We start from the raw sequence: 27,877 nt of genomic DNA, 5'->3' as shown, positions 1-27,877 counted from the left end.
CGAAAAGAAAAAAAAATGTGGGAAGTGTCCTATATTGCAATCTGTTAACGTCGTGACACGTAATAGGGCTCGGTCGCTTCTCTATTTACCAAGTCATTACAGGGGACACGAAAACGATGTTTACAGCGTCAAGTTCTGTGCGAGTACATGTGCCTAGCACGGCACAAATACAGACATACATCAGATGCAAATGCGTGTGGAGAAGGCGGGAAAGTGAGACACTGTCTCGCGGGAAAAACACGTGGGCTAGGAACAAAACGGCTCAGACAGCATAGCATAGCATGTAAGGCAAGCGGTCCGAGTCGGACGGGTGAGGTGGCTATAAGACATCCACATCGGACTTGATATGTACAATACCTGCACTCCCAGGCTGCAGCGCATTGCGTGATATATATAGATAGCTTGAGCACCTATAGAAGAACAATAAATATGCATAAGTAAGTATGTTAAGTACTTAAAATATAAATAAATTAGTTATTGTAAATGGAGTTTATCACTTACATACCCCTTACTAGAAGGCTTGGCATCAAATAAACCACCATGGCTGGCATATAATAGCATAGCCCTACATGGCAAGCTAGACTGAATATAGAAGAACATATAGCGATTAAAAGGATATACGTAGCACACAAAACTTCGCATTCGAACGAGGCATCAACGTATAGCTACCTACATACACATCTGTCGTAGCGGCGGGATACACCATTCATACTATAACAACTAGAGTTTGTACATCTTGATCTTTGTCTTCGTCGTCCAGTCAAGAAAAAAAAACCACTTCGCCGCAATACTATAACGTAGTCCTCTCTTCACTACAAAAATAAAACGCCTGCCTTCATGCCAAGAACGAACCAACGTACAAGCAAAAACACGACATATAAAAACAAGTCCAAAGCCCGCTAATTGCTCTCCGTAGTCTTTTCCGTAGCTTCGCCTGCATTATCTCCGTTGGCGCTGTTTTCTTCTGATTTGCTGTCATCTGGTTTTGGTAATTCGGGCTTATCATCTGACGCGGGAGGCTCCGGCTGTTTCTCCGGCTTCTTCGTCTTGATGATGCCGAGTAGACTATCCCCCGTGTCTCTAAAGCCGTCTATCTTGCTTAGTCGGCTGATGAGGTATTCGATATCGGATTCCATCCTATATTTCCATTAGTCAGTTGATTAACTGATAACAAGTATGAATATTGCTCTTACCGTTTAACACCTGTCTCGGTCTTAGGCTCTAATCCCTGCAGCGTCTTGCCCACCTGGCTCTTGTAACTGTCGAAGACGGGAGTCATGATCAGCCTCACAGTGCTTTCTGGTAGGTGTTTTGTGAGCACTCTATGAAGCGTGACCGTTTCCTTGACCAGCGTTTCCATGTATAGGTTCACAGTTGATTCGGTCTTCTGGTCCCAGTCGAGCGCCTTCATGCTCTTTGCATGCGCTGAGGCGCGACCGCTCATGATCTCGACTAGTTTGTCGTATATATTGTTCTGGTGTTCCTGGAAAAGGCGCCTAACCTTGTCGAACTCACCCATGAGGTTAGCCACGTTGGCGTTGTTGACATTGGGACCTGAACCCGCGTGCCGGCGAACAAATTCGCGGACGTGGGGAATAAGCGTAGAGATAAACGCTAGAGCTTGCGAAGCGAGGGCTAGATGTCTCGTCGTGATGTTTTTCAGGCCTGCTGAACGAGTAGCGCCTGCGCCGAGGATAAGTTGTGTGCACCGAGAATTAAAAAGTTGTAAGTACCCGATTAGAGAGCTGGATACGTCAGACGCCATGGACGGAATTCCAGATATGAGATGTAAGAAGTGAGACATCCCTTCCAGACATAATATTGCTGAATTGGGTAGTATAAACGTCTCGCCGTCTATCACGGCACTCCTTGTCCTCTCCTTCGTTGCGCCATTAGACTCGGCCCTCGGTCGCCCGTTGGAGCCCTGCTTGCTACCCGCTTCAGAGAATGGCGTCCAGATCTTGCTTCCTTCTAACCAGGCATCACTATCCTTCGTACTACTGTCTAGTATACGTTTGAGTAAGATGGTATTTTCTTCAGTGAAATCTTTGGCGCTCCACTGATCAGATTCCATGCCTTGGGCCAGCTTTTGCTTCTCTGCATCGCCATGTGACTGGATGAAATCTTTAATTTGGGAGTTAACAATGTTTTTCAGCGAGGTTCCGCTTCGACCAGAAATTGCTTCACACTCGTTTGCAAAGTAAAGGTTAAGCGTAAAGTACCGCAAGAACCATATCAAGGGGAGATGTGAACTTTGTTCAGATCGGACGCGAAGCACCTTTACAATCTTTTCCTGGGAGATATCAACCGCCTGTCCGTAAAGGTTTGCTAGGTCCATGGTTAAGTGGATATCCTCCTGCAAATCGCGATTTGCACTATTAAGAGGAGGGGATTTTAGAGGAGGCGGCGACTTCAGGCCAGCCTCAAAATCTAGGGGCTGTTGACCCAAGGAGCTCGCAACATCAAATAGTACTTTGACCTGAGTGCTCAGCCTCCGCAGCGTCTCCGTGACACTGATATACATCTTGACGAAGAGAGCCTCAGCGTCTTGTTCGTCAAGCGCTCGAAGATTCCGTGCGAGGATAGATGATTTCTCCTGCTGAGTTAGGGGCTTCGAGCTCATTGTAGAGGCAGACATTACAGACTCGTTGTCATCGTCGTTAGAGGTCGGAAGTGGCCTTTTGATGAGCTGTCGGATTTCCCGTAGGACGACCTCTCGATAGGACGCTATGGCAATTGTAACATGCTTGGAGCGGTGTAATCCATCTAATATTGGCATTAGTTGGGCGCGGAGACCTCCAGTTGCGGCCAAATAAGCCGGATGCGCTGTCGATTCTCTGCTAGGTACACCGCGAGATCGCATGGCCGAACTGCTCCACCTCAGTAAAACCTCCTGGGATGAGACGGTATCAACATGGTGCTTCAAATCACCTAACAATATATCGATGAATTTAGTCTCAAGCGCTTTGCCTATGCGGAATCGAAGAGTAGAAATGTCACCGTTCACACCCTGGAGGGCAACGGCATCTCTGAGATCACACAACTGATAATCGTGATTTTCAATCTTTCCGGAACGTGGTATCCGCTCCCCTGCAATTAATTTATCAAGAAAATCGATACTCTCCAATGCTTTTTCGACCTCCCCTGAGTCTACCAAAGCCTCACATGCCGCGACTGATTGAACAATCTCCTTTAACTGTTTTACGGCGTCATTCAGCTGCTGTAGGTTCTCGCGTCGCCGTTGCTTCTGGACGATTTCCAACCCATTGGTGGCAATCTCTTGGTCGAGGGTCTCGAGCTCTTGCCGTAGCGTCTTTATCCTTTCTACCGATTCAGCTGCCTCAGAGTGTAATTCTCTTAAAGATCCTAAAGCTGTAAAGAATGTTGTGGAAGCCGTTGATATGGACGAGATGAGGTGCATTTCGATAGTGTCCATATACCACGATAGTTTTTCCTGTAATATCGCATTCGTAGCAAGGGTTTTGCGGGGGGCTGGCACATCTCCATTAGAAGCATTCTTCTCTCCTGTAGAGCCAGGAGGTGGTCGTACGACCTCGGATCGTTCGCTAACGACATCAAATGTGCGAGGATTCTCCAGATGGAAATTATCATCGAAATAGACGTTCGGAATGGTAGATAAGGGTGGCGGACCCTGGCTCGCTACTTTCCGGCTAAAGCTAGAACTAGATCTTCTACGCATCGGGCGTACCGTAGGTGATTCAATCGGTGATATCGACCTAATCGAAGATCCTGACACTTTTCGAGAGCTGGAAGGACGACTGCCCGGTTTCAGACGCCCATCGTCCACAGCACTTGCAAACTCTTCGGCCCTACCACGTCCAAATACATGCTCACTTCCGTCATCGTCGCTCTCTTTTACACGCCTTAGCTGTTCATAAAGAGCTCCAACCTGTGTCAGGTAAGGCTTGAAGTCGGAAGGGTCAACGTGGGGTATGTTGGTCAATGTGACGGGCGGTATATCTCGCGCGGTAGGTGGTTTATGAGCACTGGAAGCGGGAGCGGATGTATGTGGGAGTAGACCCGTCCGTACTATTGGCGGTTGAAGTAGGGTAGAGATAGCATTTTGTCCTGTTTCGTGAACAGTTTGCGACCAACTACTTGATGTATCGAGATGACCCCCAATGGAGCGAATAGAGTGTATGGAGCTCGCGGTCGAGCCTCGTCGTGCCGTGGCATGCGAAGCAACGGAGCCTTGTCGATGAAATGGGAATTCGGCTCGGGCGGTGGGTGATAAAGGTGGTAGGCTGTCGACGGATTTGCGTGCTTCTGCGTTGGAGAACATTGCGAGGGAAGCCGAAAGGCTTATTGACAAAGCTCGCGAAAAGGCTACCGGGGAATCATAGCTATGCCGAAGCCAACCAAACGTCTAGTACAAGACGCTAGTGAGTACAAGTTGCGACTCCCCGGCGCAACTCGATCGATATAAAGGAGAGAGCTAGAAGCTCAACTGGGTCTAAGACGAAGGTTGGTAGAGTCTCTTTAGGTGTGAAAATGAGGCGACGACGGGTTTCGATTCTATATTTAGGTCTGTACGAAGTACGTTAGAAGGTCAACTAGTAGACAGGCCGTTGATATACGTAAGTTGGCGCCGATATCAATGTGTATATGTGGTATCGCAAACAGTTGAGTCCTGGATCTTAGTTATATTTAAGGTATATTTAAGGTATATTTAAGGTATGCGCACTTGTAGCCAGCTAGCTCAGATGTACCGAATCATATAAATTCCCATACGTTTCATTTCACGGCGCTAGTAATCGAAGGTTACATGCCGTTTTCCGACGGTACCTAGGTAGTTAATGCTGATAACTACATAATTGGCCTGTTGGCCTGTCTAACAACTGAGACATGTACGTATTAGAGATATCGTATAACACGTGATATCGGTGGTCGGACTTGAGCCTGTCAAGGAGTCAAGGAGCATTTAGGGGCTACCTAACCCATTGAGTTTCGAACGGGGCTTAGCGTCATATGCAACCTCTCAACGCGCCCCCTAGCAAAAACGCGTCTCCATTTCGCGTGTCAATTAACGCGGGTTCCCAAATTAAATCTTTCAACTTTCAACTTTCAACCCCTCGATCCATAGTCACGATAGTCGCTAATGATCCAATACTTCATGACACCCAGTTTAACTATTACGATTCTCTGAACAAAACACCCAAGGACGTATATATCCGGTGTCCAAGATGGATCGCCAATCAGTCTACTCGGTTTCCGTCTTCCAGTCCAACTCTGGTCCAAACGAAGATAGCCGGCTGCAAATACAGGAACAGCTTGTAACTTTTATCCTCGAATTCAGACACGACAACATCTTCGTCTATCGAGACCAACTAAGAGAAAATGCATTATTGAAGAAGTACTATTGCGATGTTAACATTACCGACTTAATCAAGTATAACGAAGAGCTTGCGCACCGAATAGTGACAGAACCCGCCGAGATTATTCCTCTCGTATGTCATATACTACTTACCGATATAGTGATCCAGATTAACTAATAACATATAATAGTTCGAAGGGGCTCTTAAGAAATGCACACACCGAATCATCTTCCCCCATGACCCTAAGGCTGTCATCCCCGAACACCAACTACTCCTCCACTCCAGCGCAGAAGATGTCTCGATCCGGAATCTGGATTCTGATACTATCGCAAGACTTGTTAGGGTACCTGGTATCGTCATCGGTGCCTCTGTTATGTCTTCTAAGGCCACAGAGTTACACATTCAATGCCGAAATTGTCTTCACACGCAGATGATTCCCGTCCTAGGTGGATTTACCGGTGTAACGCTTCCGCGAACTTGTGGTCGCCAGAGACCTCCCAATGACCCATCCGAGAAGTGTCCCCTAGACCCTTACTTTATCACTCATGAAAAGTCCAAGTTTGTCGATCAGCAGATTATTAAGCTCCAAGAAGCCCCTGACCAGGTGCCCGTAGGAGAGCTTCCACGGCATGTTCTCATCTCCGCAGACCGATACCTTACGAATAGGGTCGTTCCGGGGTCAAGGTGCACAATCATGGGCATTTTCTCTATCTACCAGAACAAGGGCTCCAAGAACTCGTCTACCGGCGGCGCCGTTGCTATAAGAACACCTTATTTAAGAGCGGTGGGTATTCAAACAGATATGGATGCCACAGCTAAAGGACACTCAATCTTCTCAGAGGAGGAAGAGCAGGAATTCATGGAACTTAGCCGAAGGCCTGATCTCTACGATGTTATGGCTGATTGTATTGCCCCATCGATCTACGGTAACCGGGATATCAAAAAAGCCATACTGTGCTTGCTGCTTGGAGGATCCAAGAAGATCTTACCTGACGGCATGAAACTAAGAGGCGACATAAACGTGCTCCTCCTCGGTGACCCTGGTACAGCGAAGTCGCAACTGTTGAAATTTGTTGAGAAAGCTGCTCCCATATCTATTTATACGTCTGGTAAAGGTTCCTCGGCAGCTGGTTTAACGGCTTCCGTACAGAGAGACCACTCCACGCGAGAGTTTTACCTCGAAGGCGGTGCAATGGTATTAGCAGATGGTGGTGTGGTATGTATCGATGAGTTTGACAAGATGCGAGACGAAGACCGTGTCGCGATCCACGAAGCCATGGAGCAGCAGACCATCTCGATTGCCAAGGCAGGCATAACAACAATCCTGAATGCACGAACCTCAGTCCTCGCGGCGGCCAATCCCATCTTCGGTCGGTACGACGACATGAAGACACCGGGCGAGAACATCGACTTCCAAACGACCATTCTATCCCGTTTCGACATGATCTTCATCGTCAAAGACGATCATAACAGGGACAAGGACGAGCGCATTGCAAAGCACGTCATGGGCATCCACATGGGCGGCCGTGGCCTCGAAGAGCAAGTTGAGAGCGAAGTGCCCGTCGAGACGATGCGGCGGTACCTCAGCTACTGCAAGTCGTAAGTCCCGCCCCTTTTCTTAACTATCCCTATAACCAACACACACTAACCCACCTCCCAGCCGCTGCGCCCCTCGTCTCTCCCCCGAAGCCGCCGAGAAGCTATCCTCGCACTTCGTCTCGATCCGGAAACAAGTCCACGCCTCCGAACTCGAAGCCAACGCGCGCTCCAGCATCCCCATTACAGTGCGGCAACTTGAAGCCATCGTGCGTATCACAGAGGCACTCGCGAAACTTACTCTTTCCCCCATGGCAACCGAGCAGCACGTCGACGAAGCCATCCGATTATTCCTGTGCTCGACGATGGACGCCGTCACACAAGGGACCGCGAACCAAGGCGGCCGCGAGCTGAACGAGGAAGTCTCGCGGCTTGAGCAGGAGCTTCGCCGACGCTTGCCTATCGGGTGGAGCACCAGCCTGGCTACCCTACGCCGCGAGATGGTTGAAGGGAAGGGGTTCAGCGAGCAGAGTTTGAACCGCGCGCTTATGATACTGCAGAGACGGGATACGATTATGTTCCGCAATCAAGGTGCGCAGGTATACCGGAACGGCGCTTAGAGTGGATGAGATGAAGTGGCCGAAAATGGCCTATGTGATTGATTCATGATGGAAGCTGCTTCATTTGGCTCGGCGTTCAGGTTGTGCTCGACAACAGGGTATCGACATATGTGGTTATGATTCTGAGATGCAATTTACATGCGAGCATGCCATGGTAGTAATTACGAACGACGTGGATGCTGAATAAAGAAAAAAGAAAATACTTGCTACGTCTCATCTGTCGTATTGGGTTTATAATATTTATGCTACGATTACGGACATGTTGTAGGAACTAACACAGAATACATAAAATTCAGTTAGGGCATGGCATAGAGATATATCAACGGCATTAGCAGTTTACTATCTACTTGAATCACGATAGACAAAAGGTCATTTCGTCCCATCCGCCTGATATAACAACAAACCTGCTATAGGAAATAATAAACGAAATCTTATCCCATTCTCGTCATCACCCAACTTGCTATCATTGCAATCCTTACAACACTCTCGCCAAGCCTACACGTAAGCGATCGTATTATCCACCCTAACAGTACCGACAACACCCAACGGCGCTTCACCACCCGCAACCGCAGGGCCACGGGCCACGATCTCGCCGGCGTAGCTCTCGTCGGTGATCTTGTGGCTTTCCGTATCTCTGAATAGAACCTCGATGGCGCTCACGGGGGGTCCAAAATGCACGCTGCTTCCATCGCCCAACACGCGGTAGTCGTTGAATTGAGTTTGGGAGACGGCACCTGCAACGCGAGGAGCAGAAAGGGCGTAGATGACGCGGGCGCCAGTGAACACGCGTAGGTCCGATAGCGTCTGCTCCGAGAGCCGGGGGGCATCAGTACCTGCGGGGTCTGCGACGTACAAGAGGCGGAGCTTGCCGGGTTTAGGAGTTGGGGGTGGGGAAGAGCCGATCTGGGGGTGCAGAGAGTCGTTGTACGAGGCGAGAAGAGAGGCCGCGGGCATAACACCATCTTGGATGAGGCTGCGCGTCTGCACCCAGTGCGAGGCACGTGTAAGGAGCGAGGCGCCGACTTTGCTTTTAGTCTCTTCGTGAGTCTTCTTTAGAGTTTGGGGAGTAGCGACGAGGATGGTGGGCGCGACGCCAGTGGTGGCTAGGATCAGGTCGGACGTAATGCCGGCGACGGAGTTGAAAGCCACGGAAGCGTTGGAGTAGAGAGCCGCAAGTGTTAGGACTAGAGGGAAGGACGCTGATAGAGAGGCGGAAGACAGGAAGAGATCGGCAGGTGAGAAGCGTTCCTTTTGAGGGATTGCTGTGAGCTGGGCCGAGATGGCGGAGACAAGGTTTCCCTGGGTGAATCGGACCATCTCTTCAAGGGTGCCCGACTTAGACTGCCAAAAGACGACAACATCCTGGATCTCGGCCTTGGGGTCGACCGGGGGCAGTTCAGTACCAGCTGTGACGGGGTTGTCGTTCAGGATATCTTGCCAAGTAGAGACATTGACGCTACCACCCACACCTTTAGGGACCTCATTCCAGTCGAGATGCTTGTTACCTTCATCAACAACCCAAATGAGCTGGCGAAGACCCGGGTAGCTCGAAACAGTGTTGTCGAACGGGAAAGCACCGGGTGCGGTAACAACGGTGTCCGCGCCAGACCTCTGGAGCATCGAAATTATCGCATCCTCTGGCTGGTCAAAGGGCAATAAGATAGCAGTCAAGTTGTAGAAGCTGCAGGCGAACAAAGTGGCAATAAACTCGACAGAGTTGGGAAGATAGATAGCCACCTTCTTTCCGCCTTGAGAAGTGATGTGCTTTCCAACCAGGTTGATCTGTCGCGTGATATCGTCTATATTAGGTTATTAGTCGTAACTCATTTCCAAAGTTGAGAAGATTGCCTTACCGAGATCATGTTCGATAACTTTCTCACTCCCCAGGACCGTCAAGATGCGCCCCCTCGTCTTAGGACCACTTTCATCGGATGGACCGGATACAGCTCTACGCCAGACATCTCTCAGGTCTCCATCTCGACCTTGGGCCCATTTCGAAGCACCCGGATCTTTAACATTCAAACCAGTGTTAAGAGGTAGACCATGAGGAGCCGAGTTTCCGCGGTAGACAGGTGATTCTCCCTCATTCCGGACTGGCGAGCTTGAAGCTTGGCGAGCGAGAAGCATGGGATGGATATCAGGTTCAACCCGGTTCATGATAGAACATGTTAGAAGTAGCACCAAGGCCGTAACAATTAGCGTAGAGTAGCCATTCCACTGGGTCAAGAGGGAGCTCAGTCCCTCGTCGAACTGGGTCAAAAGACTGCCAGCGCTCATGTTGGTTAGAGTTAGGCGTCAGCTCTTATATTGTTAATATCAAGCTATGATCCAGCAGGTTTCCCCTCAAAAGGATAGTTAAATAGATTCCAACTATGGCTAGTTACGCCATTAAACGACGGAACGATCGGAGTCGTATAAAAAAAATCGGAGGTAGACTGGAGGAAAGTCAGAATCCTTTCTAGATGAATCCGTCCGTGGTCTTAAGGACGAGGTACCCCGATGAGGTGAGATGCTTCGGTGGGGACTTGGAACTTGGGACTTGTTAGGGAACTTGTTCTCAGCCCTGTGACGCAAGGAGCATCCGAGCCTAAAAATGATACTAAGGCAGGTACCAAAGTACCTAATCATGGCTCGTGCGCTACAGCTCCCCTGAAGTGGATCTTGGCACTAAGATTGAAATGCAGCAAGTACATGTATGATGACTAAGAAATGTAACAGTAACTAGATTCAATGTTTGGGTTGTTTTTCGCAACTAACCTTGACAACCAAATCACCCCCCAAAGAAAACAAAGCAGAATCATTCCATCAGACGTAGCTCAACGACGAGGGCTGCGCTCTCAGCGCCACCATATTATACTAACCTCAGGCACTAACTTATAGTACAGGTAATAATAGCAGCAGATAAATGACATTCAATTGACTCCGTTCCCGATTCAAAGGTCCTTTCTCCTTTCTCTTCTGCAGAACTAGGTCATACTATCAGTATTGTTTCAAGCCGGCAGCCTGCACACGTATTCTCGACACGACGTTTAGTTAATTCGTCTGTACTCTCGGCTTCGAGACACTAGACCTGTCATAACAATCATGTCTCTATCAATGGCAAAGACGATCGTCACCCCCAAGAAACCAACACCTGCTACGCCACCAGTCACGGACAGCCCAGGCACGTGGCTACATCCGCGCCTAGAAGAAATTACCCGGCGACAAGAGGCCACTACATTCACCGACGGAAACGTCAAGCGCATCGCCGTTAATGTCGTCGTGCTTATAGCATTGATCTTTCTGCATTCTTTTCTGGCGCGAGTATTGCCATCTAAGAAATCATTCCCCTACGCGTACGCTTCCATGTCCTAATCTAACTAGCTCAACGATACTAACTTGCGCAGTGTCTGGAACTATTCGCGATACGCGTATTGGACAGTTCTTGCCATACCCCTCTTCAACATCGGCACGAATCTCCTGCCTCTGTTCAGGCCCAAAGATGATCTATCCGATATCCCTCTAACCCCCGGCCAGCGAAGATTGCTAGGCCTGCCACCGACCTCCGCGCCGCCTACGCCAGGCTCCGCATACAGCACGCCGCCCCGCTACTCCCGAACTCCTTCAATCTCTGGATCTGCGGGTAGCAAGCGCAGCTTCTCCAGCTCCCCTCGCAGCTCTGCCTCCAACTTCGGCAGTTCTATTGGACTGAATGGAAATGGCAATCTCGCCGGATTAGCGTCTCCACAGAGCCCCCTACTACAGAAAGCCATGAACGGCGCGCGCCGCTCTTCGATAAGCTCCCTAGGATCTCCTAGCCCTATGGGCGCCAGCACAGGATTCTCTTCGTTTTACGGTGGAGTTCCTGATAGCCCTAGCCCTAGCCCTGCAACCGGGAAGAGAAGTACGGTTGGGTTGAGTAGCAAGTGGCTGTACGAGAGGGGACGAGACCGCAGAAGTTCATCAAGCAATGCGTGGTTACATAGCTAGGGAAAAAGATAAGCAATGTAAGGTATAATGCGAAATACCAGCTTTCGCTACACTCGTGAGCCGCGCGCGTGTGAAAATTAAGTATAGACGTCAATATAGACGAGACTAATGCGACGCGGGATGTTACAGCATATTGGAGTTTTGTGGACGTAACAGAGGTTTTCCACGGTGGAATAAGCCTAGAGTTGTCTGTTGCTGGTTATCATAGCAGGTGCATAAGAATTTAATCGTAGTCCTGATAAGAGCCAGCCATGTGTCTTGTCCCATTCAGTTGATTAGCATACCAAGTAAAAATGACAATGATCAGTTGATAGCCTTAAAGATCCCATACTATTAAATCTAATATGAGCTGTCACAACTTCTTGAGACCCTACATGTATGTAATACATGTAGGTGCCTACCCAGGTAGGTACATACTCAGGATAGAACCTTACCAGAGGATACTCCTTCCGTTAGGGTTCCAAGCAACACCTATTCCAACTTCTTCTAAAAGGCAGCTGCCCCAAGTATAACTACAGGCTCCTGCACAAAATTACCTAAGGGAATAGCTGCTCCTGGATGGAAGGCACGAGCAAAGCAACTGCGATAGGCATTGAGTCATACTTTTAAAATATATGCCTCAGGCCTTCGACTCTACAGTCTTTACATTCACAATTACAATTCCAACTAAAATTATTTCTCTACTATTCTCGTTAACTCCCATTTAATCAACATTCAGCCCATCCTTAATATTTCGGGATTCTGGTTGGCAATAACTATTCTAAACAAACCTACATGCAGAGGATTAAGGCATAAAACTGTTATACTAATCGTTACACTTTATGGTCCTTCTTAAGCATATCATCGGCAAACCGAACTCCTGCTGGTAACTACCTATCGAGTCTTCACAACAAAAGTCTTGTTGCACCAACGGTATTGCCAAACCTAAACCACATAATTGCGACAAAGCCTTGTCGCAACCCAACAACAAACCTATAACAGGTCGTTGTCAAGGATTCCTTCGTCGTTTCCAAATTTATTACGCCAGCCCCTTCGATCGCATCGGCAACGTTTCTCAAAAGTTCTTGACGGAAATTCCTGTCACTTGATACAACGCCACGACAAAGCTGTTGCCACCTGTGTGCAAGATGCCAACCAAGTTCGAGATCCCAATACAGAAGGTGTTTGATGAATGCTTTTGGGGGACGCATTTCCTAAACCTCTAATTTATAAACAACAAACGTCAACACCAAATTCTGGATTGAACAAGTCCAAAAGGCGAAATGAGACTGAGACGCACCGCCTTAATAAGCGTCAAAAACGCAATCAAAGACATAAATTGCGCCTACAAACAACACAACCACAGGATAACGATGGTGATAACAAACTACGAGATAACCTAGAAGGCACTCCTAGTGGCATCAACGTTGGTCCTATATCTAATAAATTCTCACCGAAACGTCGTGCCACTCAGCGATTCAGAGCTTCATAATATCAAGCAAGCGGTCGAAGATTGGAGAGACGAGAACAACATGACTCAATCTAATATAAATAATTTTATCTAGGGCAACCTCTAAAAAGATAAAACCAAAGGTTTTTGGGCCAAGATAGGGCGGTGACGGTGCTTGCCCAGTCGCTAGTCACAATCAACGGTCTCAGTGTTGCACAGCCCGGGACGTCCTCAACCTCGAGCGACGACAACAGGACTATCTATTTCGATAATAAAAAGCACGTCTGGCTCGATCACCCGTGGTTCATAACGAACATTGAGGAGTTAGGAACGCTAGCGTGGTTTATACCTTCAACCAGCAAGGTGTTAACTTGGAACTATTCAACAACATGAGTACCTACTATGCCTCTTGTGGCTTTATGATCTGTCAGGACAACTACTTCATGGAGGCAATGTCCAACCTAGTCAACGCGCTGACAAAGCTCACAGAAAGCCTCGGAAACCTTTGCCAAACCCAGAAGACATACGTGGAAGAAATGGGAAAAGCCAAACAACCCTCGTCTACGGCACTTTTAGCCCAAAGGGTAGCACTTCGAGGGTGCTCTGGTTATAGTTGTTAATCAGATGGGGCATTCATAGGAGCATTGTAGCTTGGTTGATGTCTGATCTTCATGCTTTTCATCGCCTGTTCTACGGACTTGGAATGAAATGTAGCTCTGGATTAAAATCCAAACTAGATTATTCTTCATAGTTTACTAAAGTAGCTGCTTGTGTTATTATTTCTATTGACTCATTCATGTTACACTGTAATGCATGCGACTGTGCAATATACGCTATTTACTGATGCCACCAACTAGAATCTACATAATAGTATGTATGACTCCGTGTACTCCAGTGACCCTGATGCTCATTCAGAATGCTCGCTATGTCCAATTGCTGAAACTCTTATAAAAAAACATTCCCCTTGAGTAGTTAGGATGTTAATGTTTTAGGTAGTCGTAGCTCATTTCCGCCATCGTTTCCAGAACTTCCATCCCGTCGCTGCGTTGCCGGAGCTAGTCTCCCGCTTGGCGACCTGGTCCCGACCCTGTATCCTCCAAAAAAATACCGGAATCCCAGATAAGACAAACGTAACGACGATGAGCGTCTTCAACGGCTGAGCAAATATCGCGCGGCTGAGTAAGAACAGGCTTACACAGCAGAATATTATGGGAGTCGTAATCCACGTCTTGTATGGCCGCTCCAGCTGCGGCTCCTTCACTCTTAGGATGATCAGTCCCAGAACGGTAAGGAAATAGAATGAGTATCCTGCCACCCCATAAAACGTAACGAGTTCCCCAAATTCACCAACGATCACATATATAGCCGTTAAAGTACCGTTCAACGCTAATGCGTACAACGGCGTAAAGAAAAGCCCCGTTTCTTCATCGCCGATCATGTTGTGTAGTCGTTTAGAAAACCAATTCCTTGTCCTCGTAGTTGCCATACCAGGCTCCCGAGAACCTATACCCACACGGCTAATAATAGCCGGGACATAACCCTCCTTAGCAGCGGCATAAACAAGCCGGCTGCTGGTAAACGTAGATGAGTTGAGAGCGCCAAAGCAAGAGGCGCTAACAATTAGTGCAAAAATAAGTGCGCCGACGGGGCCAAATACTTTGTTGCCGAACATAACGGCAACAGTATTAGTAGAGTTGAGGACATCTAGAGGTAAGACAAGGAAATATGAAAAGTTGGCGAGGAGATAGCAAATAATAATAAGAGGCATCGCCGTGTGAATTACACGCGGGAGATCCCTTGATGGGTTTCGAAACTCGCCAACTACATAGTTCGTCTATGTTGCGATAATTAGCTATGCTGAACTGCTAGGAATCCTCTCATCTCTGAGGTGAAAACTCACATTATCCCAGCCGTCATAAGCCCAGAGTCCGGCATACAAGGCAACAGCCCAATGGGTCGCATCCGTGCTCGTACCTTCAAACCACGCGTGATTCTTCCAATCCACGTTAGCTTTGCCAGAAGAGGAAAACCCAGTAAGGGCCACCACGATCCCACAAATAGTAACGCCTATTAAAGCAATGAATTTTAGGAACATAAGCGTGTCGTTTACGCGGGTTCCAAGCTTGGTCGATATGCAATTCAAGAATGTCACGACGAACAATCCGACAAGGCCAACACTCTTGTTGATCCAAGGGTTTACTGTTTCTGCTTCTGCTCCGATCACGGCGCGCACGAGGTACTCGCCCATGATAATTGCGATTATAGCGGCACTACCAGGCTTGAGAACGAGGACTGCTACCCATGTGAAGAGAAAACCAGCCAATTCACCCATGATTTTGGATAAATAAGCTTGCGCGCCTCCGTTGAGGGGAATGGCGCCCCCCAATTCCGCATAGCTCGCCGCGCCCGTCCAGGCGAGGACGCCCGATATCACCCATACGACCAGTGATGCGCCAGGCGAGCCAACGTTTACATTGACCTGGCTAGGGGACGAAAAGATCCCCGACCCTATTACTAACCCTACAATTAAACCCAATCCGTTCAAGTACGTCAGCGTTTTGTGTTTTTCTAGCGAGGGTCCGCCCAGCCCACCATGGCGCTGGGCAGCTGACGTAGGCGCGCCTAAGGGGGCATAGCCAGGAGCGGTAGATGAAGAAAGCGGGAAGAGATTCGCAGCGTAGTCGAAGTTGGAGTTGACCGAGTACGTTCTTCCATGGCCGGATCTTAAATCGGGACGGCTCGCGGGGTTATTGTAATCTAACGGGTCGTCTTGCTCGAGCGAAAGTTTCCGCGAGGAGGATAGCGATGCTCTAGAGTCTGTATCCGAGTAGGTATCGGGGCCGCGACTGGACGATGCTAACGAGGCTAGTTCGAGGGAATCTCGAGCGCCTGGGTGAAGGGCGGACGAATATTGAGCTGGCATCGCAGCTAGCTGAGGCTATATCGGTAACCGGTAGAAGATGGTGAGTCCGGCTATTATCTATTTTCTATGTCGTCGAAGAGAAATCATGGTCGGTTATGAGTGGTCGCGCACGTATAGAAGAAATTCGTGGCGACAAGAGCTTGTGATGTCTAACTCTCGAATAGCCAAGAATATCTGAATAACGTATTAAGATTTGGAATTAAGAAAATGCAATGCCAATATTGAAACAGCTCGTATGATTATCTTAAAAAGCCCAAGCCGGGACAATAGACTGGACAAGTTATGTAGGACTCTAGAAGGAGGAAAAGGCTGAAAGGGTTGAATAAACCAAATACGGAAGATGGAACAATGAGATTGCGATGGTTGTTTCTGATCTTCCACACGTCCTCCTCCCCACAGCTCCTTCCTTCCCCTTATTCAAGTCAAGCAATGATAGGGAGGTCTGTGCGGGACAAAGTAATAATTCAAGTACCGTACATAATCCTTGGCGCATGATGGTTACCTTACCCAGTGATTACTTAATATTGATTTATGATAGGTACATATTGTTATACTGCTTAGGTGCATATACTCAAGCTCTTATCACCAAACAAACGCCCTAACGTTGTCTTTGTTTGAGGATAGGGGTAAATAAGATTGTTCGTCCTCGCAAAAGGTTCGTAGCTAAATCGTCTGATTTTCATCGTTGAATGTTTAACAAGCACGTTTACATTGCCATTGAATACTTACCCCTATATATATGCCCGTCAGGATGCATTCAGATGGAACTAATCACAACCTCGGACACCAATATCAGAAAATACACATAAAATAACACTAAGCTATTATAACCGGTCTCGAATATGTTTCCTAACAGCAATACCGAGAGCCACTCTGGCGACTTATCTTCTAGTTGCTCTTCGCGCAGCTCTTTTGTCACCATCCTCTCTGGCGGCACAGATGCCCCGGATGTCGATGCTGGGATAGTATCACTTGTCAACTCTCTCGTAGGCCGCGAAGTTAGGTTTTCGGAACAATCAGAAGAGGCTAATGAGATTCGTGGAGTGATTCTCCATCAAATGGCGAATCTTCTCCATCTGTTGGACTTGGAAGGTACTTTGCCTCCTAACAACGATGACGATTCGGGGACTGCTGATAGACGGGTCCAAAGCATCCCCTTGGGCCGCGCAACCGCAAAAGGTTGGATCAAGAAACTTGGCCGCGCATGGACTAGAAACTCGGCAGTTTCTTCGCACCTCTTGAGGTTTGAAGAGCTATACCCTGACTGGGACTCTAAAGACAACTATAAGCTTGCGCGGGTTTCAGAGATGGTTTTCCATGATCTACATTCAGTCCTGCAAGATCTTCAACAGTTGTTTAACGAATTTCCTGATACTTCGGATGAAGAAGACTTTGAAGTGGAGGATGTCGACCTTCTGAACCCCTTTTTGAGCGATGACGAAAATGAATTGAGCGATGATGAACCAGAAAGCGGCGGCAAGCCGATGTGCGAACTGCATGGTCCTTACTACGAGGAGAACCGGCTGAATTATCTGGAGTCGGAATTTACTGATGATGAGATACATGATCTTGCAATATCTCGACTTCATATAGATGACAGTTCTGACCTGGAAGAAGTCTTCTAATTAAGTTAGGTACCTAAATATCTACAGTTAGTCGTCCTTTGATGCTTACACTCGTAAGACTTTAGTTTTGTTACTTGATAATCTACAGAATTTTTAAAACTTACTACTACATTGTTCCTAGGTGATTGAAATATGATAACTTCGCTAGATGTCTCAAGTGACTGGTATATGTTGATAAAAATTGGCCCAGATTTGCCAACGGGATTAAAGCTAAGCTCTTTACAATTCGTGATGTCCATGTTTTATTTTGAAGATTTCGAATGATCGGATAGTTTCATATAAATGTACATAAACGTATTAGTTATTACCTAGTTATGTAATAATAAAAAAGTTGCCCATTACGAGGCACATTGATAAGATAACAACCTCGGATCGTTTTGAATAACAACAAGCTTGAAGCTATTCGTCAAACTCACAAAATTCATTATATCATTATATTCAGCCAGCAGGCTCGTTCTCGCAGGACAGCGGCCATGCGAGCTACCCGATGTATTCCGTTGTAAGAAATATTGCAGGTCAGTCGAGACCATACTTGAAGCTTAAAACCGTATGGTCTTCAAGTTCTCGAACATGCATTCTTCGCCGGACGTATGCTACAGCACAACTCGACTTGCCTGCTTTAGACAGGAAATGGCGTCAAGCTTCGAAGCGCGGCGATCGCCCGGAAGAGGGTAGCCGGCTTAGTAGTGGAACAGGCGGTGCTACTGCTTTAAAGCGTGATAATTCCCAGTCCACCAACAACCATATGTACATACTTTCCATGTTTCCGTATCCCTCAGGCAACTTACATCTCGGCCACCTTCGCGTTTACACCATAGCCGATGTAGTGGCACGGTTCTATATGTTACAAGGCCGTGATGTTCTTCTTCCAATGGGCTGGGACGCCTTCGGGTTACCTGCTGAAAATGCAGCAATTGAACGCGGCATTGACCCCGCTGTCTGGACGAGGGACAACATTGCTCGCATGAAAGAGCAGCTCGAGTCGATGAATGCGAGCTTCGATTGGTCACGGGTTCGTTCAGATATACCATGATAGTACCAGCGCACCGAATATTAATAACCACGTAGGAATTTGCAACATGTGATCCGGAGTTCTACAAGCACACACAGAAAATATTCCTTCTTCTTCATAAGCACGGCTTTGTGAGCCAGCGGAAAGCGACTGTAAACTGGGATCCTGTCGATAAGACTGTGTTAGCCAACGAACAGGTCGACTCAGACGGTCGGTCATGGAGATCAGGTGCAAAGATCGAGCAGCGCGAGCTTGAGCAATGGTTCTTCCATATCACCCAATTCAAGGAATCGTTGCTACGAGATCTCAAAAAGCTTGGCGAGGATGATGCTTGGCCCGAGAGAGTCTTGACTATGCAGAAAAATTGGCTAGGACGCACAGAGGGTGCTTACTACGAGTTCCTCGCCAATACCGAGGACGGAAGAACCGAATCTCACAAGGTAAAGATATACACAACAAGACCAGAAACTATATTCGCAGCCCAGTTCCTTGCTCTCTCCCCACATTCGCCTGTCGTACAAAGGGTAGCACAAGATGACCCAGAACTTCGAGAGTTTATAGAGCGCGTGAAGGATCTTCCCCCTGATACCACAGAAGGTTACCAGATATCACACCTAAATGCAATAAGCCCGCTGTCCTCCCTCAAGGACGTCCTAGAAGAAAATCTCAAACCTCTTCCAGTATATGTTGCTCCTTACGTCAGAGGAGATTATGAAACCGGAGCAATTATGGGAGTCCCAGCCCACGATGCAAGAGATTTTGCATTTTGGAGAAGGCATCGCCCTGAAGAGCCCCTTAAATATGCTGTCTCGCCCGACTCAGACGGATCTATCTCTACTCTCAAGGACGGGCCTTACTTGGAGGCAGGATTCTTGACCCCTATTACTGGTTCTTACCGCGCAACGCCCTCTGGCGCTGCAGCGAAGGATATCGTCTCTCAGATCAAAGCCGCATCCAACCTCGCAGAAAGTAACACAAAATGGAAAATTAGGGACTGGCTGATTAGCAGGCAGAGATATTGGGGGACTCCAATCCCTTTCATCCACTGCGATACATGCGGCCCGCAGCCTGTCCCCGAAGATCAACTTCCAGTCACCCTTCCCAAAGTTGATCATCACTGGGAAAGTGGCCGTCCCGGTAACCCTCTCGAGTCCGCCGCTGATTGGGTTAACACCTCGTGTCCAAAATGTCACGGCCCAGCCAAGCGAGATACCGACACGATGGACACGTTTGTGGATTCTAGCTGGTACTACATGAGGTTTGCAGACCCCAGCAATTCAGAAGTCCCGGTGTCCGAAGCCGCGGCAAAAAGCCACCTCCCAGTAGATGTCTACATTGGCGGAGTCGAGCATGCAATTCTTCACCTCCTCTACGCTAGATTTGTGTATAAGGCTGTTATGAGCATTTTGTATCCCGAAATGGGTGTCACTAGTAAAGAAGGTGGACATCTTAGTTCGTCACTAGACTTCTCAGGGGAACCTTTTAAGCGACTCATTACCCAAGGCATGGTACATGGCAAGACGTACACGGACCCTGATAGCGGACGTTTCTTAAAGCCAGACGAAGTAGACTTGTCAAACCCTTCTCAGCCGAAAGTAGTGGCATCAGGAAAGACCGCAACAGTATCATTCGAGAAGATGTCAAAATCCAAACACAACGGTGTAGACCCGACCTCCTTTATTTCCAAATATGGATCTGACGCTACAAGAGCTCACATCCTCTTCCAAGCACCCGTTGGAGAGGTTTTGAACTGGGACGAAGATAAGATTTCTGGCGTCACGCGCTGGCTGCGTCGAGTATATGACTTTGTCCAAGGAGTTCGAAAGTCAAGAGAGTTTGAGCCAATGTCCAGCACTGTCTTCAATGGGAAAGCTTATTTCAGCCGCTCTGTGGATGAAATGCAAAAGATGAACGAAAAGGAATCAGCGCAATGGGCTGCTGATGTGGAGGTGTGGCGTACGACGCAGAACACTATCGCGTCCGTTACCAATGCGCTAGAGAAAGTCTATCCCTTAAATACTACGGTATCAAGCCTGATGGGCCTCACAAATATACTCGTCGAGAACCAACTAGCTTCGGATATAATCAAGCGCGAAGCTACACGACGGCTTATACAGATGATGGCGCCTATCACGCCCGCATTTGCTGAGGAGTGCTGGAGCATTCTTGCGCCTAACAGCCAAAGCATATTCGCCAAGGGCGAGTGTATCTGGCCCGCCCTAGACGGATCAATACAGCTTCTGGGACGAAGCCACGTTTCTTGCGCCGTCCAGGTAAACGGTAGGGTGCGGTGTGTGGTGGATATACCAACGAAACCAGCAGAGATTGTAGATGGTGGTGATGAATTCCGCGACTGGGTTACAGAGGAGATTCTCAAGTCACCGGAGGCTCAGGCTAAGCTGGTTGGCGATCTTGACATCAGGAAGGCGAGCAAGGTGTTCCCCGTTAGAGGCGGCGCGGTCGTCAATTATGTGATTCCAAAGAAAAAGGTGTAGATAAAAGGGGGTAGTTAGAGGAGTATATGTTTGATTAGATACCCAGCTCAATGCTTGGCTAGATGTGTATAACTAAGATAGACGAATGTATATAACGGAAAAGAGTAACATATGGAACACTTCTGGCCAATGGACCTCTACATCATAACTAAGGTCTAGGTTAGGAATAAGGAGTGCTAAAGCTGGCGTACGGATTATACGTACATATTAGTCGTTAACCAATAGACGTGCTCGATTCCATTAAAAGCGGGGCCATACAGTTAACTCCTAGAGACACTGTTCATATTTTATACTTTTTTTGCTTTTTAGGTAGGCTCTTATTTGCTTGACATATTTTACTTCGCCTATAGTTAGTGCAAATGCCACGGCTCTCACCCCCGGCTATCCGGCGCTTACACGCCAACTCGCCGCTTCTCGCCGCTCTACTCCCTACTTGTAAAAACCTGAACTCGGCGCACAACGAGCTGCGCTGGATCCGCGAGCACGTGTGGTCTTCCAACATCGCGCCGCAGTTTCAGAACATCTCAGAGGCAAAAGGCAACGACGAGAAGAGCAAAAATGCGCTGTTACACCGTCTATGCCTCCTCAGGGGCCGCGGATATCCGCTGCAGTATATCCTGGGGACCCAGCCTTTCGGCCACCAGCTCGAGATCAAGTGCCGTCCCGGGGTGTTGATCCCGCGCCCCGAGACGGAGGCTTGGACTACGCATCTCGCGAATATTGTGTGTAAGACCTGGAAAGCGAAGAAAACTAAGAAGGAGAATGAGATGAATGCGAATCTGAGAATCCTCGATCTGTGCACCGGATCTGGTTGCATTGCGCTACTACTATACTCCATCTTAAGCCGGAAGTTTCCCAAGATGCGTGTCCAGGGGCTTGATATTGAACCTAGGGCCGTCTCGCTGGCGAAGGAGAACCTCGCGTATAATATAGAACGCGGCTCGCTTCGACAAAGGAATGCCAACGCTGTCTCGTTCGAGGAGACGAATATATTCTCTACGGACTGGCTCGTGCCTGTCCTCGAGCAAACTGGTCTTATTAATAAGCTACAGTTTAAAGAATTAGCATCGGAGAGAGGTGCCGTAGATATACTCGTCTCCAACCCGCCGTATATATCGCAAGAGGATTTCGACCGCGACACGGAACGTTCGGTGCGCAACCACGAACCCCGTCTCGCTTTGGTCCCTGAGCCGTCAGCAGATAATTCACTCTATGCGACTGTCCTGCCCCAAGATGTGTTTTACGCTAGGATTCTAGATGTTGCAAAGATACTCCAGCCGCGGTTGGTGGTGCTTGAAGTGGGCGGCTTGGCGCAGGCTGTCCGCGTGGCGCGGATGGCGCTTGAACGTTGGGGCGGCGTAGAAGAGGCCGAGATATGGAGGGATTGGCCTGATATGCAACCGCGTGAAGACGAGCCGGGGAGCGTGGACGTCGCCGGTATGACTGTGCCGGTCAGGGGTAGTGGGAATGGAAGGGTTGTGTTTCTTCGTTGACTTGATATACCCGAACTCGTAAATGCATAAATGGAATGGCAGTGTGACACTAACGCCCTGGATATGTTAGGTGCCTAGGTAAGTAAGTATTCAATATTTGAGAAAATATGATATGTGTTATATACACGAAAGCGATATTTACAGCTAATAGTATACAGCCAGCCAACTACCTTATATATACGAACATTACTCCATCCCCCGAAACTACCACACGAGCACATCTACTCTCTTCACGGCTTGGCAAACTTATCGAAGAACTCCATGATTATCTGCGACGCCTGTATATGCGTCGGTCCCTGTCCCGCCGCCACCTGCGAGAAGTTGATCTCGGTCGACGCCCAGCAGTGTCCTGCAGGAATATCAGAATGTAAGCGAATAAATAACTCCCGTGTGCAGATATCACATATGTAGGTAACTATATCCAAAAGAGAGGAAAAGAATCAGGTTAGGCTTACCCATATCATCGATTTTCCAGTGCTGCAGCGCGCCCTCCTCGCTGCCGCAGTTCCAGGTGGTATGGTGCACGTCGCCGTCAAAGCTATCCTCGACCTGCTTCGCGCTGTCGTCGCACCCGTTTCGCTGCGCCCACCATCCTAGCCAGTTTGAAATACTCGGCTCCTCGCCGCCCTCGCCGTCTCCGCCGTCGTAGTGCACGCTACCGTCGGCGCCTCCGTGGACCTCGAGCAGAGGCAGTGGGCTCCGCGCCGGCTTGCAGTCCTCGTGCGCCGCGTCGTTGTCTGTGTAGTACGATCCCGAGGCCGGCGCGAAGGCTGCGAATTGGTCCCCTACGTCGCTGCATGCGATGGTGTTGACGAAGCCGCCGCCGATGGACATGCTGGTTTTTGTTAATGTCTGCGTTAAGAAATACATACATGATAGTTAGATGGGAAAGGGGAATTTACCCCGTAGCGTAGATCCGGCTGTCATCGACGCAGTATGATCCCCGGACATCGTCTAGCAGATCCGAGACAAATTGCAAGTCCTCTTCGACCGAGGCCTCGGAGTAGTTTGCGCCAGCCCAGGCGCCCTAGGGTAGTGTTAGATAGATACGGCAGTTTGTTTGAAGATGGGGTGTTTAGTGACTTACGCCGACACCGTTCGGATAGACCATAATTTTCTAAGCAGTTCTTCCGTTAGTAATCACCTTCTATAATTACGCGAAGTTATCGGAACCACGTACATTCGCGCTGAACGTGTCGGAGCTCAACCCAGTGTCCACCTCGAAGAACAACCCGATACTGCTTGAGCCGTGGAAGCCGACCACGACCGGATACGGCGTTGTCTCGCTATAGTTGCTCGGTGTGTGGATGAAGTAGTTTCGCCCACGGCCGCTGCTCGTAAGGCTGTGGTATTTCGTTACGCCGGGGAGTAAATGGGATTTTCCACACCCTGCAGACCCTGCTGAAGCCGCTGTTGGAGCGGCGGCGACAGGGGTGCCGAGAACGCTCGCGGCGAGGATACTTGCGAAACTAGAGAACTTCATCGCGCTATCGCTATTCTTCCTACGGGTAAAGAATGAATTAGGTAAGTTTAGAAAGAAGAAGAGGAGGAAGAAGCTCACTTAAGCTTTTGGCCAAGCTCATCTGATCCAGGGGTTCAGGTGTTTATATACATATATATATGTAAGAGCAGCCTGCTTGTTAATGCAAGATCGGCGGTACCGATCTATATTTGTCGATCCGCGCGCACCGAGGAACAGCCCGCGATAGGTTAAGCTTACTACCTGCCCGAATAGTCAAGGTAAATCTGCGACGTCTGGTTCGACGCGGGGGTATATTAGTTTCACGGGGAATGTAACGTTATTATTATATGTAGGTAGTCTTGAGAACTCGATGCATTTCATTTCATTTCATTGCATTGTCTTAATTCACCGACCGAGAGGCAGGTAATAGAAGCTATGTACTTCATGTGATGTGACTCCTTTACATACATTAGTTAGGTAGGTAGGTTAGGTACATGATAGGAGTTATGGGGGGTTTGGAGTGGAATCCTTCATCATATCGATCTCGACGTTTTGTATCTTTCGCCAGTCCCTCCATAGTGTGGATGATTCGCCATGGCTATTATAGATATCCTCATTATCCATTAAACTCCCACCCTTAAAAGGGCAAAAACCCAATACGTGCTGGTGCACAATTATGTGCCCAAGCCAGCCGACATCATATTCCGACGTGTCGAATTCTTCCTCGATTTAGATTATCATCGTAGGAATTTAGGAGCTCTTCAAAATCCGAGCTATAGTAGACCTTAGGTTATAAGTTACGAGCCGTAGAACTGACCAAATCGGCCTCGCAAGAAAGTCCATCCATCGCTTAGAGTAGGAAAGCGGCTGCTAGGACAAACGCGAATAAGGGCAGTAGAACGATATTCGCAACCACGCCGCCTAGCATTTGCCTGGGTGTTGTCTGCAGCTCCCTCGCGAGGGCAAAGAACACGCCGTAAGTAGACAGGAGCGCCTAGCTCACGAATACCGATAAGGCGCGTCGCACGAGGAGTTGGGTGTACGGTCCTAGGGTCGCGAAGCCCTTATCATGGGTACCGTGCGCCTCTTCTGCGACGAGGGCGACACGAACCCACCACAGGTAGACTTGGAGCTGGAGTATGAGCGCGAGCATGGTGATTCCCGACCAGTACTCTGCCACTATCACCGGAAGTCGCTTGGGGACGTGTTCGAGGGGAGTAGGGTTGCCGCGGAAAGTGTGGGTTGTCATGATGGAGGGGAGGCCGATGAATTCTGTGGTAGATAGAGTTAGTACTCGGCCAGCTTATCGAAGGTAGTTGCTGTTGAGTCATATCATGTGCTGGTTTGCAAATGTATTATTCATTTCAGGCAACAGCCATAAATGTCACTTGTGGTATGAAGTCGGGTTGAAAGGGAAGGAGGGTGAGGGTAGGGATAGAGCAGTGCTAGTGGGAATAGTGCAGCATAGGTTGCGTGGTAAAGGTAGGAGATAAACAACTTTTAAGGAAAATATTAGTACTTACTGCAGTGACACCACATATAGGCACATAACATCCAGACCAGTCCGAGGGAATCGGGACACGGTGGCGCCATCTCGACAATCTCATCCACGACTTGACGGCGCTGTGGGACAAGAGGGTACGACGCCCATCGGCAGTAGTCCACCCATGCCAAGGTTGAGAGGCAGAAGACTGTTGTGTAGAACATCCACTCGAAGAGAATGTTGTTGGTGTTGTTGTCGGTAGACACTGGGACGTGGACGAGGTAGATAGTCGCCATTGTTATTGTCCGTGTCGGTTGAGGGAGTGGCGAGGATGATATTAGGTTAGAGTAGGGGTACGAGTAGGCGCGGGAGTAGGCTTAGGAGGAGGAGTAGGGGTACGAGTAAGAGTAGAAGTAAGAGTAGGAGTAGAAGTAGGAGTAATAGTAGCGTTGATAAAGTTAGGTTAAGGTAGAAGTAGATGAGGGAGTAGACGTTGTTGGGGGTAGAAGTTGGAGAGATTTCGTGTTAAGGAAGGGATATGAAGTTTCCATGCCTCCACTCATAACGGGGAAGGAATAGAATAGAATAGAATAATTATTAGCCTCGGTGAGCAGCTTGGGCGCGCGGCTTGCGCTTTGTACGCCCCGGGTAGACGAGAATGCGGTTTCCACGGCTGCGCATATCGGCGATGTTAATGTATAGTTGGCGACAGGGCATTAACGACCCCCCTCTCGACGGTAGGGTACAGCTATGACTTAGTTGCTGAGGAGTTTCGCGCAAGCAGTCTCATCACTGTAAATATGAAGCATTGTGCTGTAGTGCCACCCTCAGCTGGGCTAAGTTGCCTAGCGGTGGTGCCACGACGGCAGCTGGAGCGGGGACGGCGACGGCGACGGCGGGTACAGGGGCGGCGACAGCGGGTACAGGGGCGGCGACAGCAGGTACGGGGTCGGCGACAGCGGGTACGTGGGCGGCGACAGCGGGTACGGGCCAGCCCTGGTCGTGATTTGCCCTTCTGATATTATGTTGACCCTATTAAGGTGGTAACGAAACCCGTGAAGAGGACATTCTTCGGGTTAGAAAGGAGTAGGTATACAAATCCAACCATTTTCCCAACTAGATAGTCTTGAAATAGTTTGGTTGGTCAAGTCTTGTTGACTTAACGATGTTGTGTATCTCTGTTGACTGTAGAGAAATATTAAAGAATTAAAGTGTGTATGGTTAATGTTTAATGAAAGGAGTTATTAAAATAGGTAGGTAGTTAAGTATTATCGAGTTCATGTTGCAGAGTTGGGTTGAGTTGAGTTGCTTTCTGAGTTGTGTTGTTGGTTTAGTTTAGTTATGAGTTGAAGAGAGAAAGGAGGAAAGAAAAATTATCTTCGGCGACAACACGCCATGTTTTAATAGTGCCCGGAAAGGCCTCGCTCACCGCCAATAGTTACCGCCATAGTAACCGCCGGCAGTTCCTAAGGAACTAACTGTTCCTTAGGCACTGTTCCGCAGGTATTCACAGCTGTCCGTTGCTACGATCGACCTATTAACGGGCCGTATCCCCGGAAAGCCGTTACTAGTTACGATTGTTACTTCCTTCCGTCTACGAGATTCTACTTCACCGAAAGTACCTTGAAAAATCTTTTCTTGTCAGGAGCAACATAAAATATTCGAAAGTGGTCGGTGCTAACAGCATGATGTATTATGTATCTCTTAACTTAGGTAGTAGCAATGTTACTACAAACTGATAAAGAGAGCCTATGGATTGCCCCTTAGGTTAGACACTGCCATTAAGAACTACAAGAACGTAAAATAATGTAGCCCTAATGTACTCAGGCATGATACAACTGTCACAAGATCGACCTAGGAGACATGAAAATCACTTTGTTGTTGCGCCGGAATTTCTAACCCTACATGTTACAGAAGCCATTGACTAGATACTAAGAGCATCTTTTGTTCTAGATGTCCCCTGACAACATCGATTTCAAAGATTCCTGTAGTATATAATGTTAACTATGATAGATTTTAGAATTAATAAATGATTTGTTACTTGGGTTCATAGGAAAAAGTCTGTAGCCCCTATATGGATATTGCCTCGTAAAGTCTTTTTAATGTCTTAAAGAAGCGAAACTACGGCCTCTGTGCCATGTAAGCTTGGCAAGGAAAAAGATTTGCCTGCTTTGAACTTTGAACACAACCTTATGGAAGGGGTAGTTTCTCTAGATTATACATGAACAACATAGAAAGCATTAACTATCTACAAAAGATATCACAAAAATTCTAGTTAGGTACCTCCTAAGTCAACTTAAGCCGAAAGTAAATTCCTGGCTTCTTACGGTACGCCAGGCGGGTACAGACCTGTACGTGGGCGCATTATCTGTTCGGCGATTGGCTTGATGCAACAATGCAACACTCCAGATATAGGATGTAGGATGTAGGCTGTACCTCCGCCATGCATGAAGACCCCTGTTATGGGGCATACGATCTATCACATTCGATAAAT

At 48.3% G+C, this 27,877-nt stretch overlaps 10 protein-coding genes across 10 annotated transcripts; 5 read left to right on the top strand and 5 right to left on the bottom strand.

The window, feature by feature from the left end:
• Positions 1–603: 603 nt before the first annotated feature.
• On the bottom strand, positions 604–4,699 carry F4817DRAFT_350858 (Vps54-domain-containing protein). Its single transcript, XM_049304997.1, has 2 exons — positions 1,194–4,699; positions 604–1,137 (listed from the first exon to the last, which is right to left on the bottom strand). Exons 1-2 carry the CDS (start codon positions 4,301–4,303, stop codon positions 900–902), a joined length of 3,348 nt encoding a protein of 1,115 aa, XP_049154896.1. The 5' UTR covers positions 4,304–4,699; the 3' UTR covers positions 604–899.
• A 203-nt stretch (positions 4,700–4,902) lies between these two features.
• On the top strand, positions 4,903–7,740 carry F4817DRAFT_268583 (MCM-domain-containing protein). Its single transcript, XM_049299391.1, has 3 exons — positions 4,903–5,468; positions 5,527–6,935; positions 6,997–7,740. Exons 1-3 carry the CDS (start codon positions 5,205–5,207, stop codon positions 7,490–7,492), a joined length of 2,169 nt encoding a protein of 722 aa, XP_049154895.1. The 5' UTR covers positions 4,903–5,204; the 3' UTR covers positions 7,493–7,740.
• Positions 7,740–9,870, bottom strand: F4817DRAFT_268594 (uncharacterized protein). Its single transcript, XM_049299392.1, has 2 exons — positions 9,346–9,870; positions 7,740–9,291 (listed from the first exon to the last, which is right to left on the bottom strand). The coding sequence occupies exons 1-2, from the start codon at positions 9,767–9,769 to the stop codon at positions 7,988–7,990; spliced, it is 1,728 nt and encodes a 575-aa protein (XP_049154894.1). The 5' UTR covers positions 9,770–9,870; the 3' UTR covers positions 7,740–7,987.
• A 601-nt stretch (positions 9,871–10,471) lies between these two features.
• On the top strand, positions 10,472–11,633 carry F4817DRAFT_268578 (NPCC-domain-containing protein). The gene is made up of 2 exons (XM_049299390.1): positions 10,472–10,827; positions 10,879–11,633. The coding sequence occupies exons 1-2, from the start codon at positions 10,577–10,579 to the stop codon at positions 11,459–11,461; spliced, it is 834 nt and encodes a 277-aa protein (XP_049154893.1). The 5' UTR covers positions 10,472–10,576; the 3' UTR covers positions 11,462–11,633.
• A 2,028-nt stretch (positions 11,634–13,661) lies between these two features.
• F4817DRAFT_350851 (amino acid permease-domain-containing protein) lies at positions 13,662–16,230 on the bottom strand. The gene is made up of 2 exons (XM_049304996.1): positions 14,791–16,230; positions 13,662–14,724 (listed from the first exon to the last, which is right to left on the bottom strand). The coding sequence occupies exons 1-2, from the start codon at positions 15,811–15,813 to the stop codon at positions 13,894–13,896; spliced, it is 1,854 nt and encodes a 617-aa protein (XP_049154892.1). The 5' UTR covers positions 15,814–16,230; the 3' UTR covers positions 13,662–13,893.
• A 274-nt stretch (positions 16,231–16,504) lies between these two features.
• Positions 16,505–17,633, top strand: F4817DRAFT_350850 (uncharacterized protein). The gene has a single exon (XM_049304995.1). It carries the CDS (start codon positions 16,656–16,658, stop codon positions 17,436–17,438), a length of 783 nt encoding a protein of 260 aa, XP_049154891.1. The 5' UTR covers positions 16,505–16,655; the 3' UTR covers positions 17,439–17,633.
• Positions 17,634–17,823: 190 nt separating this feature from the next.
• On the top strand, positions 17,824–21,210 carry F4817DRAFT_350847 (leucyl-tRNA synthetase). The gene is made up of 2 exons (XM_049304994.1): positions 17,824–18,450; positions 18,507–21,210. Exons 1-2 carry the CDS (start codon positions 17,926–17,928, stop codon positions 20,943–20,945), a joined length of 2,964 nt encoding a protein of 987 aa, XP_049154890.1. The 5' UTR covers positions 17,824–17,925; the 3' UTR covers positions 20,946–21,210.
• A 67-nt stretch (positions 21,211–21,277) lies between these two features.
• Positions 21,278–22,637, top strand: F4817DRAFT_268534 (S-adenosyl-L-methionine-dependent methyltransferase). Its single transcript, XM_049299389.1, has one exon. The coding sequence runs from the start codon at positions 21,305–21,307 to the stop codon at positions 22,436–22,438; it is 1,134 nt and encodes a 377-aa protein (XP_049154889.1). The 5' UTR covers positions 21,278–21,304; the 3' UTR covers positions 22,439–22,637.
• Positions 22,638–22,668: 31 nt separating this feature from the next.
• F4817DRAFT_361724 (carbohydrate esterase family 1 protein) lies at positions 22,669–23,921 on the bottom strand (the record flags this gene model as incomplete). Its single annotated transcript, XM_049306447.1, has 5 exons — positions 22,669–22,787; positions 22,894–23,273; positions 23,341–23,465; positions 23,526–23,555; positions 23,619–23,921. 5 exons carry the CDS (start codon positions 23,919–23,921, stop codon positions 22,669–22,671), a joined length of 957 nt encoding a protein of 318 aa, XP_049154888.1.
• A 353-nt stretch (positions 23,922–24,274) lies between these two features.
• On the bottom strand, positions 24,275–25,931 carry F4817DRAFT_268505 (uncharacterized protein). The gene is made up of 2 exons (XM_049299388.1): positions 25,424–25,931; positions 24,275–25,172 (listed from the first exon to the last, which is right to left on the bottom strand). Exons 1-2 carry the CDS (start codon positions 25,677–25,679, stop codon positions 24,895–24,897), a joined length of 534 nt encoding a protein of 177 aa, XP_049154887.1. The 5' UTR covers positions 25,680–25,931; the 3' UTR covers positions 24,275–24,894.
• Between the last annotated feature and the right edge of the window lie 1,946 nt (positions 25,932–27,877).

The sequence above is a fragment of the Daldinia loculata genome (genome assembly GCF_022478755.1).
Source record: "Daldinia loculata strain CBS 113971 unplaced genomic scaffold F4817scaffold_72, whole genome shotgun sequence".
NCBI lineage: Eukaryota > Fungi > Ascomycota > Sordariomycetes > Xylariales > Hypoxylaceae > Daldinia > Daldinia loculata.
The sequence above is the reverse complement of the archived record's forward strand: the minus strand, read 5'-3'. Positions and strand labels throughout refer to the sequence as shown.